The 18584-nt window shown below is 47.0% G+C and overlaps 1 protein-coding gene across 1 annotated transcript; it reads right to left on the minus strand.

The window, feature by feature from the left end:
- Positions 1-12698: 12698 nt before the first annotated feature.
- Positions 12699-15891, minus strand: LRRTM3 (leucine rich repeat transmembrane neuronal 3). The gene is made up of 2 exons (XM_069240520.1): positions 15422-15891; positions 12699-15126 (listed from the first exon to the last, which is right to left on the minus strand). The coding sequence occupies exons 1-2, from the start codon at positions 15426-15428 to the stop codon at positions 13595-13597; spliced, it is 1539 nt and encodes a 512-aa protein (XP_069096621.1). The 5' UTR covers positions 15429-15891; the 3' UTR covers positions 12699-13594.
- Between the last annotated feature and the right edge of the window lie 2693 nt (positions 15892-18584).

The following is an 18584-nucleotide window of genomic DNA, read 5'->3' on the forward strand; positions in this document are numbered from 1 at the left end:
AAGAATCACAATACTCAGAGTTACTCAAAATAAAAGTACTTGATTTTAGTGACAATGTGTCAGAAATATCTCAGAGGATATACTCCCTTAGGAGGTAAGTAAAATACACAAAATATACACACAAACCAAAATCAGGTAAGTAAACAGTTAGAAAAGTAGTGCAAACACTGTAGAATACTATAGGATGCAATAGGCCTAGGGGCAACACAAACCATATACTAAGAAATTGGAATGCGAACCACTTAGGAACCCCAGGCCTAGTGTAGTGTGTAGAGGGTCGCTGTGAGTGTAAGAAAACAATAAGGGTGTCCAAGATACCCCACCCCAAGACTCTGAACAGTAGGAGCAAAGTTACCCTACTTCCCCAGAAACACACTAAAGTCGTGATAGGAGATTCTGCAAGGACAACAACTGACTGCAAAGCACTGAAGACGGATTCCTGGACCTGAGGGCCTGTAAAGGAAGGGCACTAATTCCAAGAGTCACGAAAGTGTCCAGGGAAGGCAGGAGCCCAGTAAACCCCGGATGAATGGGCAAAATGGCTGCCTCCGGGAGGAAGAAGCTGAAGATTCTGCAACAACCGAAGATGCCAGGAACTTCTCCTTTGCACAGAAGATGTCCCACGGTGTGCTGGAGGATGCAGAGTTGTTTCCATGCAGAAGGTCCGCAAACAAGCCTTGCTAGCTGCAAAGGTCACGGTTGAAGAAAATCCATGCTGCCCAGGAAGGACCAGGAGGTCGCCCCTTGGAGGAGGAGACAGAGGGGGCACTCAGCAGCACAGAGAGCCCACGCAGAAGCAGGCAGCACTCGCAGAAGCACTTGAACAGGGGTTCAAGAGAACTGAGCACGGTGGTTGTCTCAACACTACAAAGGAGGGTCCCACAAAGCCGGCGGTCAACTCAGTGAGTTGAGCAATGCAGGACAGAGTGCTGGGGACCTGGGCTATGCTGTGCACGAAGGATTCCTTGCAAAAGTGCACAGAAGCCCTAGCAGCAGTAGTTCACCCAGTACACAGGATTACTGTCTGGTGTGGGGAGGCAAGGACTTACCTCCACCAAATTTGGACAGATGGACCACTGGACTGTCGGGGTCACTTGGATCCAGCTCCTGTGTTCGAGGGACCACGCTCGTCAAGACGAGGGGGGACCCAGAGGACTGGTGAAGCAACGTTTGGTGCCTGCGGTAGCAGGGGGAAGATTCCGTCGACCCACGGGAGAGTTCTTCTTGGACTGTAGTGCAGGGTGAAAGCAGACAGCCCTCAGAGCATGCACACCAAGTCGGCAGGATTAGGCGCTACAATGTTGCTGGTAGCCTTCTTGCTACTTTGTTGCGGTTTTGCAGGCGTCCTTGAGCAGTCAGCAGTCGATCCTTGGCAGAAGTGAAAGAGGGATATGCAGAGGAACTCTGGTGAGCTCTTGCATTCGTTAGCGGACTAGAAACCCACAGGAGAGACCCTAAATAGCCCTCAGCAGAGGATTGGCCACCTAGCCAGGTAAGCACCTATCAGGAGGGGTCTCTGATGTCATCTGCTGGCACTAGCCCCTCAGAGGCCGACATTGTGCCCTCACACCTCTGCATTCAAGATGGCAGAGGTCAAGGACACATTGGAGGAGCTCTGGGCACCACCCCTGGGGTGGTGATGACAGGGGAGTGGTCACTTCCCTTTCCTTTGTCCAGTTTTGTGCCAAACAGGGGCTGGGAGATCCTTGAACCTTGTGTAGACTGGCTTATGCAAGAAGGGCACAATCTGTGCCCTTCAAAGCATTTCCAGAGCCTGGGGGAGCCTACTCCTCCCCAGCCCTTAAAACCTATTTCCAAAGTGAGAGGGTGTAACACCATCTCTCAGAGGAAATTGTTTGTTCTGCTTTCCTGTGACTGGGCTGCCCAGACCTCAGGAGGGCAGATACCTGTCTGAGGGTTGGCAGCAGCTGTAGCTGCAGTGAAAACCCCAGAGAGCTAGTTTGGCAGTACCCGGGGTCCATGCTGGAGACCCGGAGGGATAAATGGGATTGGTACCCCAATACCAGATTTGGCATGGGGGGACAATTCCATGATCTTGGACATGTTACATGATCATATTCGGATTTACCATTGTGAAGCTACATATAGTTATTGACCTATATGTAGTGCACGCGCCTAATGGTGTCTCCACACTCACAAAGTCCGGGGAAATTGCACTGAACTATGTGGGGGTACCTTGGCTAGTGCCAAGGTACCCTCACATTTATAGCTTTGCACCTAACCTTCACTAAGTGAGGGTTAGACATATAGGTGACTTATAAGTTACTTAAGTGCGGTGTAAAATGGCTGTGAAATAACGTGGACATTATTTCACTCAGGCTGCAGTGGCAGTCCAGTGTAAGAATTGTCTGAGCTCCCTATGGGTGGCAAAAGAAATGCTGCAGCCCATAGGGATCTCCTAGAACCCCAATACCCTGGGTACCTAGGTACCATATACTAGGGAATTATAAGGCTGTTCCAGTTGTAGGAGGCTGGCCTGGCTTGTAGTGGGTAACAGAGGTACTTACACCTTGTGCCAGGTACAGTTATCCCTTATTAGTGTAGAATAGGTGTTTCTAGCAGCTTAGGCTGATAGAAGGTAGCTATGGCAAAGCAGCTTAGGCTGAACTAGGAGACATGTAAAGCCCCTACTATACCACTGGTGTCATATGCACAATATCATAGGAAAACACAATACACAGAATTACTAAAAATAAAGGTACTTTATTTTTATGACAATAAGCCAAAAGTATCTCAGTGAGTACCCTCAGTATGAGGATAAGATATATACACAAGATATATGTACACAAACCAAAATTATGCAGGTAATAGCAAGAAAAGTAATGCAAGCAGTGTAAAGTTACAATAGATTGCAATAGGAGCACATAGGTTTAGGGGCAACACAAACCATATACTCCAAAAGTGGAATGCGAACCACGAATGGACCCCAAACCTATGTGAGCTTGTAGAGGGTTGCTGGGAGTGTAAGAAAACAGTGAGAGTTAGAAAAATAGCCCACCCCAAGACCCTGAAAGGTAGGTGTAAATTGCACCTACTACCCCCAGAGAGCACAGAAGTCGTGATAGGGGGATTCTACAGGAAGAACAAACACCAGCAATGCAACAACAGTGGATTTCCGGACCTGAGTACCTGTAAGACAAGGGGACCAAGTCCAATAGTTGCGACAGTGTCGAGAGTGGGCAGGAGCCCAGGAAATGCCAGCTGAGGGTGCAAGGAAGCTGCCACCTGTTGGAAGAAGCTTGGAGTTCTGCAAGAAAGAAGAGGACTAGGAACTTCCCCTTTGGGTGATGGATGTCCCACGACGCGATGAAGCTTGCAGAGGTGTTCCCACGCAGAAAGACCACAAACAAGCCTTGCTATCTGCTAGGGTCGCGGTTAGGGTTTTTGGGTGCTGCTATGGCCCAGGAGGGACCAGGATGTCACCACTTGGAAGAGGAGACAGAGGGGGTGCCCAGCAACGTAGGGAGCCCTCACAGAAACAGGCAGCACCCGCAGAAGTACCTGAACAGGCACTTAGAAGAAAAGTGAACCGGAGTCCATCAGAAGTCACAAAAGAGGGGTCCCACGATGCCAGAGGACAACTCAGAAAGTTGTGCACTGCAGGAAGGAGTGTCGGGGACCCAGGTTTGGCTGTGCACGAAGGAAATCCTGGAAGAGTGCACAGGAGCCAGAGCAGCTGCAAATCACGCGGTACCCAGCAATGCAGTCTAGCGTGGGAAGGCAAGGACTTACCTCCACCAAACTTGGACTGAAGAGTCACTGGACTGTGGGAGCCACTTGGACAGAGTTGCTGAGTTCCAGGGACCACGCTCGTCGTGCTGAGAGGGGACCCAGAGGACCAATGATGCAGTCTTTTGGTGACTGCGGTTGCAGGGGGAAGATTCCGTCGACCCACGGGAGATTTCTTCAGAGCTCCTGGTGCAGAGAGGAGGCAGGCTACCCCCAGAGCATGCACCACCTGGAAACAGTTGAGAAAGCCGGCAGGATGAAGCCATACAAGGTTGCGAGTAGTCGTCTTGCTACTTTGTTGCGGTTTTGCAGGCGTCCTGACAGGCAGCGGTCGATCCTTTGGCAGAAGGTGAAGAGGGAGATGCAGAGGAACTCTGAAGACCTCTTGCCTTCGTTATCTGGTGAGATCCCCAAAGCAGAGACCCTAAATAGCCAGAAAAGGAGGTTTGGCTACGTAGGAAGGAGGATTGGCTACCAAGAGAGGTAAGAGCCTATCAGAAGAAGCCTCTGACGTCACCTGCTGGCACTGGCCACTCAGAGCAGTCCAGTGTGCCACAAACACCTCTGTTTCCAAGATGGCAGAGGTCTGGGACACACTGGAGGAGCTCTAGGCACCTCCCCTGGGAGGTGCAGGTCAGGGGAGTGGTCACTCCCCTTTCCTTTGTCCAGTTTCGCACCAGAGCAGGGCTGGGGGATCCCTGAACCGGTGTAGACTGGCTTATGCAGAGATGGGCACCATCTATGCCCATAAAAGCATTTCCAGAGGCTGGGGGAGGCTACTCCTCCCCAGCCCTCACACCTATTTCCAAAGGGAGAGGGTGTTACACCCTCTCTCAGAGGAAGTCCTTTGTTCTGCCTTCCTGGGCCAGGGCTGCCTGGAACCCAGAATGGCAGAAACCTGTCTGAGGGGTTGGCAGCAGCAGCAGCTGCAGTGGAGACCCCGGAAAGGCAATTTGGCAGTACCCGGGTTCTGTGCTAGAGACCCGGGGGATCATGGAATTGTCCCCCAATGCCAGAATGGCATTGGGGTGTAATTCCATGATCTTAGACATGTTACATGGCCATGTTCAGAGTTACCCTTGTGACGCTGTACATAGGTAGTGACCTATGTACAGTGCACGCGTGTTATGGTGTCCCCGCACTCACAAAGTCCGGGGAATTTGCCCTGAACGATGTGGGGGCACCTTGGCTAGTGCCAGGGTGCCCACACACTAAGTAACTTTGCACCCAACCTTCACCAGGTGAAGGTTAGATATATAGGTGACTTATAAGTTACTTAAGTGCAGTGGTAAATGGCTGTGAAATAACGTGGACGTTATTTCACTCAGGCTGCACTGGCAGTCCTGTGTAAAAATTGTCAGAGCTCCCTATGGGTGGCAAAAGAAATGCTGCAGCCCATAGGGATCTCCTGGAACCCCAATACCCTGGGTACCTCAGTACCATATACTAGGGAATTATATGGGTGTACCAGTATGCCAATGTGAATTGGTAAATTTAGTCACTAGCCTGTTAGTGACAAATTTGGAAAGCAGAGAGAGCATAACCACTGAGGTTCTGGTTAGCAGAGCCTCAGTGAGACAGTTAGGCATCACACAGTTAACACATACAGGGCACATACTGATGAGCACTGGGGCCCTGCCTGGCAGGGTCCCAGTGACACATAAACTAAAACAACATATATACAGTGAAATATGGGGGTAACATGCCAGGCAATATGGTACTTTCCTACACCAGTGTGCCAATCAGAATTGATAAAAATGGTCACTAGGGTGCAGTGACAATTTTAAAAGCAGAGAGAGCATAAGCACTGAGGTTCTGGTTAGCAGAGCCTCAGTGACACAGTTAGACACCACAAAGGGAACACATTCAGGCCACAAAGTTTGAGCACTGGGATCCTGGCTAGCAGGATCCCAGTGAGACAGGCAAAAACAAACTGACACACAAGTAAAAATGGGGGTAACATGCCAGGCAAGATGGAACTTTCCTACAGTATATCATAAGTACATTTAAGCACATTATTACATTTAACAAATTAGATTTTTTGCTGAGGTTTACCAAATAAAAGTGGTGCAGTCCTAACGCAAAATCTGGGTGTCAACAAATACATTTAGGGGCTTATTTATAAACACCTAGTGCCACTGGAGCATCACTTTCAGCGACACTCCTTTGGCGTTGTGCCCATTTACAAAGCAGCACTACGCCACTTTGCGTGGCTTAAGGCCACCTTCTAACTATGGCCCCCACCCGATGCAGTTTTCTGCAGCAGAGGGGCATACAATAGGTGTTGCTGTGGGCGTTTCCATGCAACGCCCAGTGCTACTGACACTGCCCCAGATTTACGAGAAATCGTAAATCTGAGGCAGTGCCAAAAACTAATGTTCCCCCATGGGTGGCATTAGAGTGGCGCAACAAGGAGAATTACTTTTATTTCTCCTTGTTTTCGCTTTTTAAGGTGTCCCTTCCTGCACATAAACAATCATGTAATAATGACGATTTGCTACTTCTATGTATGCTGCATTCTGCAACCCATCTTCTCCCGGCGATTTGTGATGAGGGAGGCTAGAGATGGCCTGTGCTATTTCCTCCTTACTGATCTCTCCTTCTAACAGGGCTGGCCCTTGGCAGTGTGGCAAGGGAGATGTGCTGATTCCAAGAAGGTGTCCACTCTTTCAGGGCTAGATACCTCCTCTGGGGTATATAGACATTGGTAAAAGTCTGCAAGCTTGTTCATAATATCTGCGGTCAGTTGAGGGTGTCTCAGTTGGCGGACGTAATAGCAAGAATGGCCTGAGCCACGTCTCACTGTCTAAGCTGTGCCGCCAAGAGTCGCCCAGCTTTTTCCCCTTGTTCATAGTGCCTTCCCTGCATACGGTGTAGGGCATATTCCGCCTGGGATGTATGGATCTCATCTAGGGACATTCAGGCCTCCTCTAAGCGACGAAGGGCTGGCACAGAGGGTCGCGCCGTGTATAGTGTGGTGAGGAGTTCAACAGTGCGCTCCAGTTCTACCTGGCGTGTTAAGCGTTGTTTGTTGGCCTGCGCGGCATCTCTTATCATTTGTCTGCGCAGGTTCACCTTTGCCACTGCCCACATGATCCTCTGAGAGACAACCATGCCTTTTTTGTCCTGCTTGTAAGTGGAAATGTGAGCCTTCAGTTGTGTTTTGCCCTGGGGAGTGCGGTATTGATGTACTGCAAAGCGTCAAGCTGTGCGGCCTGGAGAGGTAAGTCCTACTTTAACTAACAACAATATCGGAGAGTGATCTGATAGACAGGCCTCCATTATATGGGAATCCTGTATCTGGGCCACTATGCTAAGTGTCACTAGGAAGTAGTCCAATCGGGACTGAGTCCCATGAACTGGTGACAAGAATGTGTATTCTTTATTAGTTGGGTGCGTAAGCCTCCAATGATCTACTAACCCATGATCTGAGGACATATCTGTGAGAATGGCTCTGTATTGGTTGCTACATTTGTCCATAATCCCAGTTCTGTCTAGCACTGCATCACAGGCCAAGTTCCAGTCGCCTCCTACGATGTTTTGTGTGGCTCCTGTCTCCATTAGAAGTCGGTTAATATGAAGGAAGAACAATCTTTTAGGGCCTGTGGGTGCGTATATGGAGCCAATACATATCGAATATTCTCCTATTTTCAGTTTTGCGAAGACATTTCTCCCCTCTCTCTCTGTCCATGTTTTGATTAGTGTCACAGGGAGTGTCTTGCGGGTGAGAATCGCCATGCCACATTTCCTGAGTGCTCCGCTGCCTGGTGGTCTTGGTGTCGCCCAGCAGCTGTATATCGCCCTCCCCACCCAGTCTCAGCTTAACTTCCTGTATTCTGTCTCATCTTGGTGCGTCTCTTGGAGGAGAGCCACATCTGCTTTCTTTGACTGTAGGTATGACAGTCCCTTACTTCTTTTCACATAATAGGTTAAACCGTTGACATTCCAGGATATAAGCCGAAGCGATCGGGTGCAGGTTGTACCCCTGCTATTCATAGCAGTAGTGGCGATAGTGATTAGGGTATCGGACGGAGGGGCCGGGTGCCCTCTTGGAGCAGTGAAAGATTGGGAGGATATATGAAGGTAAAGAATATGAGAGAGAGGAGAGTATAAAGATTGATAAGTAAGAAAAAGGGAGAAGAGGCTGACTAGTAGAGGGAAAAGAAGGGGGGAAGATAGTAAGAAGAGAATAGGTAGAAGAGAGGGTGGGGTGGGAGCAGAGGGAGTAATCTGGGGGAAAGACAAAAAAGAGAAAGAGAAAAAAGAAAAAAGGAAGGACGGCTAGGGAGTAGGGAAGAAAAAAAGGAGGGGAAATGCGCACCAGGCCTCCTGCTTAGAGCAGGAGCAGGGCCCTAGGGATTTGGGTCTGTGAGCTGCGGATCTGGACCTGCCGAGCTGTTGTGCTTGGAGGGGCCCCAGGCCGAAGCAGGTCGCCCGCGGGGGCTATCCCTGGGGGCAGGTGCAAGCAGGTGTTGTGGTATCAGTCCTCAGCTAGTGTGTGAAGAAGGTGATTGTGTTGAGTGATGGAAGGCCTCATCGGTCTATCTTCTATAGGCAATTCTGGCGACATTGACCAAGGTTGGCAACATTATAACATTACAGTGATCACTAAGTCTAGCGATCAATGCAGCAATACAACATTAATGAACACAAATAACTCTGAACAGAGGATATTATGCATAGGGTATCCGAGTCCGCCATTTGCCCTCAGTGATTTATCCTACCCCATACTATATCTGTGGGCCGGTAATATGTAGCCACTGGTTACAAGCTGTGTAAAGCTAAGCTAGTGGTGGTTACATCTCTCTCATTCCGTGTTACAGTTCACAGTTTTCAGAGTCTCATTTTAATAGGAACATACAATTGGTGTACCGTGCAGGCATCTAGGTGAGAAGAGGAAGGAAGAGAGAGAAAGAGGTGGGACGGGGTGGGTAGGAGCAGATGGGGAGGAAAGGAAAGACTGAGTAGGCTAGTGCCACTAATACTAGAAGATGCCTGGCCATTGTCTTTGCAATACGTTACAGTATACAGCGCAATAGTCAATAACAGATTGCAGGGTACTCATCTGTCCGACGTCATCACTGGTGTGTAATGTGGTTCCCCCCATTCAGGTTTGTCTCGAGAAGCAGTTGATCGTCTCTCCACTTCCGCAGTCTTGTGGGCTGTTGGTACAAGTGCTAATGTTTCAAAAGAGAGCGGGACTTGACCCTTTCCGATGTATGGGTGTAGTGCGCCACTGCCTTCACCGCATGGTCTCTGTTGTGTTGAGCCTGTGCTGATCTCCCAGAGTTCCTGCCCCTCTGATGGGGTTCGAGGGTATTCGGCTTCCATAACTCAGTCGCGTCAAAGGGTGATGTGCTGTCCTGTCAGTCTATGGCCTGCTCTGGGTGTATTGTTAGTGGGGTTGTGTCCATTGTTTGGGACGATAGTTCATCCAGGTAAAGACGCAGGTCCTCTGGATCATAAAAGTCTCTAGACTTGCCATCCTTGGTGATCCACATTCTTGCTGGGTCAAATGAGCCATATTTTACCTCTAGTTGCCAAAGCCAGGGCTGGAGGGACAAGAATGCTTTGCGTCTGTCATTAGTTTCTTTAGAAAAGTCCACAGTGATTCTGACCTCATATCCCTCAGCTTTGAATGGACCATGAGAGCGAGCTTCCAGGAGAAGTTGACGAACCTGTCTGTGTTACAGGAGACAAGCAATGATCGGGCAAGGTTGTGTTGCTCCGTCCATCCATTTAGGGACTAGGCGATGGGCTCTGTGAAATTGCAGTGGTGGATCAAAGGTGAGTCCAGTAAGCATGAGGAGGGTATTTTGTAAATAGGCCTGGATGTTCACTCCTTCTATTTGTTCTGGGATCCCGAAAAATCTGACATTGTCCCTACGGCTTCTGTCTTCCAGGTCTATGAGCCTGCTTCTTAGGCAAAGTATTTCCTGGTCTCTGTTCTATATGGTGTTTAGGTGATCCTCTATGATTGAAACACGCTTTTCTACCCCCATTACTCGAGTTTGAAAACCCGCTATGTCTGTTCATAGTGATTTCGTCTCTTCTGCCAATGAGGATATATTTGAGACCATTCCTTCTACTCTGCGACCAACCACAGATATTTCATGGCGTATGCGCTCCATTGTGTCGTCCCTCTTTGGAGTGTCAGTGGTGCTAGGTGGAGCCTCTTGCTGGGGTCCCTTTGCTGCTGCCATCGGTCGTGTGTGCTGGAGGGCTTCAGAGAAGAGAAGTTGTCTCGCTGGTCTACTTGCGGCTTTAACAGTGGCTTTTCCGTTGGGCATCTTCTGGCCTAGTTACCGATGTAAGCGTTGTTAGTCCCTGGTCTGGAAGGCTGTATTCTGGGGTAAGATTCAATTCTGCAATGGGGAAGGGAAGCTTCCGTTACAGTAGGGTCCATCTCAGGGCATGTAGTGGCAGGGTTCGCAACTGTGGCCTTTAACTCTTTTGTTTCACCCCCCTTTTGAGGTCCAGAAGCTGCAGAAGACGAAGTTGACGGTGTAGCGCTCCCCATGAGGCCTCGCTTGTGTCTCCTCTTACGTGGCCAAGTTGTTGAGTAGTCTGTAGGGGTGATTTAGTATCATGGGCCCAAGGTGCCTGGGCTGGTAGGGATCCCTCTAGTGGAAGTCGCCATTTGTGACTCTGATCGTGTTCCATTGGGACCCCTTTCTGATCTTGTGTTCGATTGTCTGTGTCCCTGTTTGTTTGTTAGAGTAGAGGGGGGAGATCTCGCCCTTTTGGGTGCTCTTGTCTCACGTTTTTGTCTAAGTCATCCTGTCCACAATCTGGACTCGTGCTCTCCCGCCACATACAGTGGTCAGGATGTGGATAGGTGATCCTCCAGGTCTGCTTTCAGGTTAGCAACCGATGCTAGCCATTAGATTTAGCTGAATCTCATGACGGACTGACAAAAGAAAAGTGTGGAGAGGCACTTATACAGTGGACCGGTATGGAGCTGCCCTAGACTGGTAACCCTGCCAAGAAATTCATGACAGGTCGTTGTTTCTCTCATACATAAGGATCCTGGTACAGAGTGCGCTGCGTCCCAGTTGAGGAGAGAGAGAAGTACGGCACAAGGGGAGGGGGGAAGAGGGCCCCTACTACTGTTTATGCATAGTAGTTAGAGGGGGCAGAGGGGGGCACCTGGTTTGAAGTGTCTCGCCATCTCTCCTTCTGATGCAAAAGGCCCTTACTTCAATGGCTACGTAGCAACACCTCATGGCGGTCCAGGCATCGTAGCAGGCCTGATGCGTCTCTCTCGTGCAGGTTATGGGGCTAGCAGGCAGTGGCCTCAGGCATCACTTCAGTGTGGGGTGAGCAGCACTGGCGAAATCTGGTGAGAAATGGATAGTAATGATGGAGAAGTGATATTGAGAAGAGGGGGAGGGCTCCACTGTTTCTGCCTCACCACCTCTTCTCTACTGCCAAGGCACCTCTGTGTCCGGCATGCAGCGTCTGTTCGTATTTTTGGTCTCTTCAGTTCACTGGGGGAGCTGAGGGCTCACCGTCATCCCATGGCGCCGGTCGTAGGGGAGCCGATGCCGCCTCTGAGATCGCTCAGTGATGCGGGGCAGCTTTCCCTTCTGTAGCGCTTGGGCAAGGGGGTAGGTGTTATGTTTGCAGCACCTACTTCCCCTTCTTTACGCCTGACCCGTCTGACACTCTACATCGGTGCGTACTTCCAGCTGCTAGGCCCCGACTCAGCGCACCAGGTTGTTTTCATTTTCATGACGTGGGAGGGAAAAGGGTCCGCCCAGCAGGGTCTCGTTCTTTCCTCAGTGTTCGCGAGGTCGAGCTACGCTTCGGGTGGTGTTCTGCGTAGTCTCTCGCTGCTTCTACCTCCGCCCAGGGCCTGTCCTGGCACGGAGCTCTCTATTCAGGCTGCCATCTTCGATCATGGCCAGACCACTCCCCTCATGTAACATATCTTATACATTGGTTTACATAGTTATCTGATTTGTTGTCAATGTATAATGTGTATTATGTAAGGCGCTCTGACATCCTGAATTGGGACGAGTAGTGCTATAAAATAAATAAAATAGCGCTATTTAAATTATTTGTGTAAACACTAGGACAGACCAACACATCTGACAATCTTACAGTGCATGCACTTATATACAGGGACTGAAGCCTTGCCTCCTTAGGGATGGTAAGTGTATATAAAAGAATGCCTCTCGTAAGTACCTGTGAAGAGATAACAAAGTGTTATGCTTGTGTTTCCCCTCTGTTGCAATTGCATTTAGGTGTGAGAGTTGCATTTACATTTAAGTGTGAGGTTCCAGGCCTGGTCCAGTCAGGATGCACGATCAAAAGTAAGCCTAATTACCCCCTTAACTTTGCCATTATCTTTGGTCCAGCTGGCGGTGTCAATGAAAAACCCCTTGTGGCTGTGTGCACATTTCTGCTGAGAATGGAAAGCAGACAACGCGCAGGCGCAGCTGAGCGTGTCCCGGTGCTTGAAAACTACACGGGACAAGTTCAGCATATTTCTGCGGGGCCCAACTTCTTTGAAGGTGGACGGCGTAGACCCTGTGAAAATAGTGGGTGAACGCCGTCCTCTCCGACTTGTGCCCTGCTCACACCTCATTGAGCAACTGAAGAGGTAATGGAGAAATACCTCAGGACAAGGTGGGAGCAGACGGGCCTGTTAAACACTGACACATAATTGCAATACTTGTAACTCTGCCTCTCTGTCCTGCGCCTACGAGTCTAATTTTAGGGGTGGGGTTGTTCGGGGGGAGAGACTTTGATGATTTTATTTTTAGATTCCTTTTAAAACATATTTCTGTTCAACTAATGGGCTGCATTGTATCAATTTAAAGAAGGCACGGAATTGTAAGTATAAAGTCTCCATAAAAATGTAATCATTTGATACTTAAGTGCTTTAACCTAATTGTCTTGTTCGTGTTTCATTGCCTATAATTAAGAAACATCTAAGTATTCGATCTTGTGTTGTTTATTATCACAACGTTCTCTACAGTTTGTGTTCTTTTGGACGCCCTTCTCTTTTATATTACATTAGACGCATAACAACTGTTCATCTACTGTATTATACTGTGCAGCGCAGCAACAGCAGTGGTCTGTATATTTGGTTGCTTATACAATATTAGGTGACATAAACATGATTCACTTCCCGTCATTCTTGTTCGAGCTGCAGAACAGGTCTTATCTTACACATGCATGTCTATGCTACAAGCTGGAAAACGGGGCACCGCCGCAGAAACATTATCCAGAGTACGCCTGACACGACAGCTCTCTTGCAGCGTTGTTATAACATGCTGCAATCTAACGGCATCACAAATACAGAGGGCGTAAAAGAAGCAGAAAACGGAAGGCAGGTTGTCTGTATCGGCTTCATTGTTTTTGCCTGAGCCAAGATGTGTTCAAACCTGATAAAGAAAGTAAATGACTTTCTCATATTTCACAGCATGATCCCTTAGTCAAGTCGTCATTTCATACTAATTATTCTTCACTTGTTGAAAATTATTTTAACACTTTTAAGAGCTACATTTGGACACAAATAGCAGATTCCAACTGATGTTAGGTAGATTATTTTTTATCCTAGACCAATCTAGGTTTTAAAAAAATCTGAAGAACAAAACTAACTGTCACATTATACAGTTTGCACAGTTTTAAGACAGATCTCACACTTCACACTAGTTACAGTATTTGAATTGAATGAGGCAATAAGTGTATGAGTGAGTATATCAACATCATCAGATCTTATGATGTGACCTGGTTCACACATAGAAAATAATACAGTTCACACTGTAGCCACTGCAGTTCATTAAACTCCCCGAATGTATCCAATTTGTAAAATTGCTCTTTGTTGCAAATGTCATACCACACATTCCCTAGCACCTGATTTGTTGTATATGCATGCTCCTGTTTCATTCGGTAACATCTCACTGCAGCTGCTGCTGGGAGGGTTATAATCTATATACAATTCTTGTGTTGAAGTAATTTGCCCTAGGAGCTGTTTTTTCATGTTTCTTTGCTCAGGTGTGAAGGCTCGATGCTGCAGCTCTGTTATACTTGAAGGATAACTCTTCCATGACACAAAGATGACAAACAGAATGACAAGAATTGACAGGAAGAATGCCACACTGCCTGCTATTAACTTGTGGACAGATATGTGCTCCCTGTTCAGGTCGACGTCAGAACCAGATTCCATGACTCTAATGGTGGGAAAAACAGAGTATTTTCTTTCATGATTATGCGCTGAAAGTTTGGTTTTAGAAGTTGGCTTTAATCCTCCTTTTGTAAAATTCAGCCTTTCTGCTGTACTTCTGCCACAAATGCTATCATTTTTTACTGCATCTATAACACTCACTCCTTGCAGCTCTTTGGGGCAGGCACATATGATCGTGTTTTTCCTTAGAGCTCTAAAACCTTGGAGCCATTTGACAAGAGAACATATATTTTGACTACATTCCCAAATATTTCCTGCAAGGCTGATATCTGTGAGTGAACTCCAGGAGACCAAGATTTCTTGTCCAATAAATGTGAGCTTGTTAGAGTCCAGGTTGAGGCTCTGTAGATTGGGCACACACTGGAACACACTAGGACCACTGAAAGCTTCAATTGCATTGCCTGATAAATCTAGTCTTTTCAATGAACTCCAGGTCCAGGACGAAGTTTGTCCTATTAAGCTGATTTTATTCCATTGCAAATAAAGGTTTTGAAGATTAGATAAGCGAGGGAAAAGGGCCATATTGAGCTTTGATAACTGATTGTGTTCAAGATGAAGTTCTTTTAATTTGAGCATGCCAGCAAAAGCATTTCTGGCCAGACTACGAATGCGATTGTATCCTAGGTCCAAAAGTTCTAGGTTTCGACAGTCTTGGAATATTCGTACCGGAATAGTTCTCAGTAAATTTGACCGTAAATGTAAATTCTGTAGCTTCCTTAATCCTCTGAACTGTTCAGACAAAAGAGACTGCAACTGGTTGTAAGACAAATCCAGGTTTCGTATATTTGTCACTGGCCTGAAGGTATTGTTAATAAAATATGAGAGTTTATTGGAACTCAGTATCAATTCCTTTATTCTGTATATCCCACTGAATGCATTTTCTTCAATAATGTTTATATGGTTATGGTCTAGGTACAACCAGGTCAACTGATCAAGACCTTTAAACTGATCATATTTTAGTTTTTGAAGACTGTTATATCGGAGGGATAACCCTAAACAAGCAGCATATATACTTGAGGGTATTTCCTCCAGATTTTGAGATTCACAATATACCATTTTGCCTTCACATTTACATGCTCTAGGGCATCGTCGGTCAGCAGAAGTGAATGTCAGAAAAACAATATGTACTAATACCAGAGCTACTGCTGATCCGCCCAGTATTCTAAATAATTGGACACCTGAAAATAAAAATAACTTTCAAAAGTTAGCCCTCAATAATTACATTTTCGATAGCCTACACATGTTAAACTATACGATACATTTTATAAACGTCATTACCATTTAATAGATGTTCAAGTGTATGTAGAAGAACGGGAGGTAGTAATTATACTTTAAAACAATCCAAGTATAGCAAATATATATATAGATATATAAAGTATATTGTATTTATAGATTAATTACATTAAGACTGGTAGAATAGAAATAGGTACAAATATATAGAAAGACGCTAAGGTAAAAATGAAGCCAACATACCCATCATTTGCTTTTTCAAATGTTTCTTTGAATATTTCCTTGCTTAAGATGCCATGTGAGACAATGTCCGCAGCACTGCAGTGAATCCGTGCTTAATGTCACCCAAGAGGATAAAATGGTACCCTTCGTAAACAAAGCGAGGTTGCAACATTAGTCCTTAGCAGTCATGCAGACCGATGAAGCCGTGCATAAATCCAAGTGCCACCTTCCGTCTTGATAATATGATCGTTTTGGATTTCCCGTTGTCTAATATCAGATTTCTGATAATCACTTGATATTAAAAGATGCTGAATCGCTAGTAAAAGCAACTAGTTGCACGAAATCACTTTGGGTTGCATAACCTAAAGGCATCGGGCTTCCATTTCAATCCCAGTTCTTCTGGAAATCTGTTTGACGGACGACAGAATGTGTGTATGTAATGCAGACGTCATGCTCGCTTTAGCTCCGCTTACGGGTGCTTTGCTTTCTGTGAATACAGCCTTTTGTGAATCTGCCTCTAGTGGCGGAGAAGAGTATTACGGAAGTGAATGATGTAACCGATCTCGGCTAGGAGTTGGGAAATCCGAGCATACGAATCAAGATTCAAATAATACATTTGTGGGTTTCTATTTTAAAAAATATATGATATGCTTACAGTGTAGATAACAGGAAACACATGAGACGATACTAAAAGAATTAAACACCCACTTGTGCTGTTATTGCTTTAAATTTAGAGCCTTTTAGAGCCAGGCTCTTTTCTTATGAAAAATATTGCTAGAGTATGATCTTAAATGCACACCACGTATTCCTACTACTCTTTCTGTAGGGTACCCTAGCCCATACAACTGAGCATCCTTTATGATTTTAGTACTGACTCTGACTGAGAGCCAGATGCACTAATACACTGGTCGCAATTTGTTTACATGACCAGTGTGAAATTTTACAAACCGACCTACTGTACCAATAGATTGTGTCCCAAACTTCCAAGTCAATGCCAAATGTGTGACATTTCGAGTGACATTCGATCACGAGTGCATATGAAACAATGAAGGCCATGCAAATAGATAAATAGTGGAAAATAGTCCCTTATAAGCATTTTAGCATGTCTGAAATGGATTAAAATGTAAGGTCAATTTCACATAATGTGAGTGGGTAGTACAATTTTTTTTAAAAAAGTCATGTAAGAACGCACAAACACAGACGAACACACACATGCATTTCAAAATGTAAAAAGACGCAGTTCCTCCAGTTTAGTTTACCTTGAATGCATCTTTCATTTTAAGGTATGTGTGCCATTGTTTTAAGTTATGAGTTTCCTACAGATGAAGACCAACAAAAATTGTGAGAGAAGAAAAAGATTTTGTAATTTCTAGCCACATCAATCATCCCTTCCCACCCACACTGACACACTACCTCCAATGCAGCACTTATGAATTTGTCGAGTTTGGACTCACCTATTCTAACCTGAAGTGATTGCCAGGCTGAGGAAACAAACAGCATATTCGAATCTCTGGGTGTGATTGCCGTTACCCAGTAGATGTCACACTGGTGTGCTGATTGCAGGCAGGGAAACCTCTTGGCCTTAGAGCAGTGGTCTTCAAACTTTTTTATGCCGTGCCCCCCCAGTTGAAAAATAAAAATCATTGGGCCCCCCCTCAGAATTTTTCACAATTATTTTAGAAAGATGGCAATGTTTAAATAGGTCTAAACCTATTTAAACATTGCAGTTAAGTACTGTTACCTTTTTAAAACTGCAATAACATGCTTCTGCTTTAAACAAAGGCATGTTATCTGCATAATATTTCTTTTGGCCAGAGTTTGGCGCCCCCCCGGATCACTTTAGGCCCCCCAAGGGGGGCTCGCCCCCCAGTTTGAAGACCTCTGCCTTAGAGGATGGTGCAGATGACGATGGTTTCCCTGTCAGTTCAGCTGACTGCAGTGAAGGCAGCCCCTCTGGCGCTGTCGCGTCTCTGGTAGGCTCTCTTTATCTCGGGAGAGTTGAGGCAGGGAAATGCAGGTTGGCAGGCTCTTTAGAGTGTGCTCCACACTCGCCAACACTGAAGACTACAGAAGGTGCTTCATGCCACAGGAAAGGTACACACATTGGTAGTGTGAGAGGCATGGGAATGAGGGAGAGTAGCTGCGAAGGCGGGGGGCGGACCGATGATTGGCAATGCCTCTCCATTTAATCTGACCTGGGACAAATCTGTACGGGAGGGGGCAAGAGAGAGGACCCAGTGGCAGCACCTGCAGGCGGCAAAAGAATGCTGTGCTGCATCCGCTCTCTGTCAAGATGACCGATGTAGAGTGTGGCCCCCAGCCCAACCATACATTGTTTCATGTGCACAACCGGAGGGTTGGATGCGGTCTGAAAGGTATAAATAAATGACGAGTGATCGCTAGTGGTTCACTCATGGACCCCAGTAAAACAGTCTTTGTCTCTGCTTGTATGCTGTGTGCGCACTGTTGTAGCCTGTGCTCCTGATCTAAGGGCTCTCCACATTGGCAACGAGGCCGGCCGTCTCCACGTACGTGTGAATCACTTACCCCCACCGGCAATTTGATTCAGCCGATCCAGTACTGTGCGGTGCACTGAAAGACATAGGCCCGTATTTATACTTTTTGACGCTAAACTGCGCTAACGCAGTTTAGCGTCAAAAAATTTTGCGCCGGCTAACGCCATTCTGAAGCGCCATGCGGGCGCCGTATTTATTGAATGGCGTTAGCCGGCGCAAGCAGACCGGCGCTGCCTGGTGTGCGTGGAAAAAAACCACGTACACCAGGCAGCGCCGGCGTAGGGAAAAATGGCATTAGGGCGTCTTAAAAATGGCGCAAGTCAGAATGACGCTAAAAAATCGTCTTAACCCGATTTGCGCCATTTTAAACGACGCCCAGACGCCATTTACATGACTCCTGTCTTAGTAAAGACAGGAGTCATGCCCCCTTGCCCAATGGCCATGCCCAGGGGACTTCTGTCCCCTGGGCATGGTCATTGGGCATTGTGGCATGTAGGGGGGCACAAATCAGGCCCCCCTATGGCAAAAAAAAAATCAAATTTTTTTTTTTATACTTACCTGAATGTCCCTGGGGTGGGTCCCTCCATCCTTGGGTGTCCTCCTGGGGTGGGCAAGGGTGGCAGGGGGGGTCCCTGGGGGCATGGGAGGGCAGCTGTGGGCTCATTTTG

The sequence above is a fragment of the Pleurodeles waltl genome, chromosome 6 (assembly GCF_031143425.1).
Source record: "Pleurodeles waltl isolate 20211129_DDA chromosome 6, aPleWal1.hap1.20221129, whole genome shotgun sequence".
Lineage (NCBI taxonomy): Eukaryota > Metazoa > Chordata > Amphibia > Caudata > Salamandridae > Pleurodeles > Pleurodeles waltl.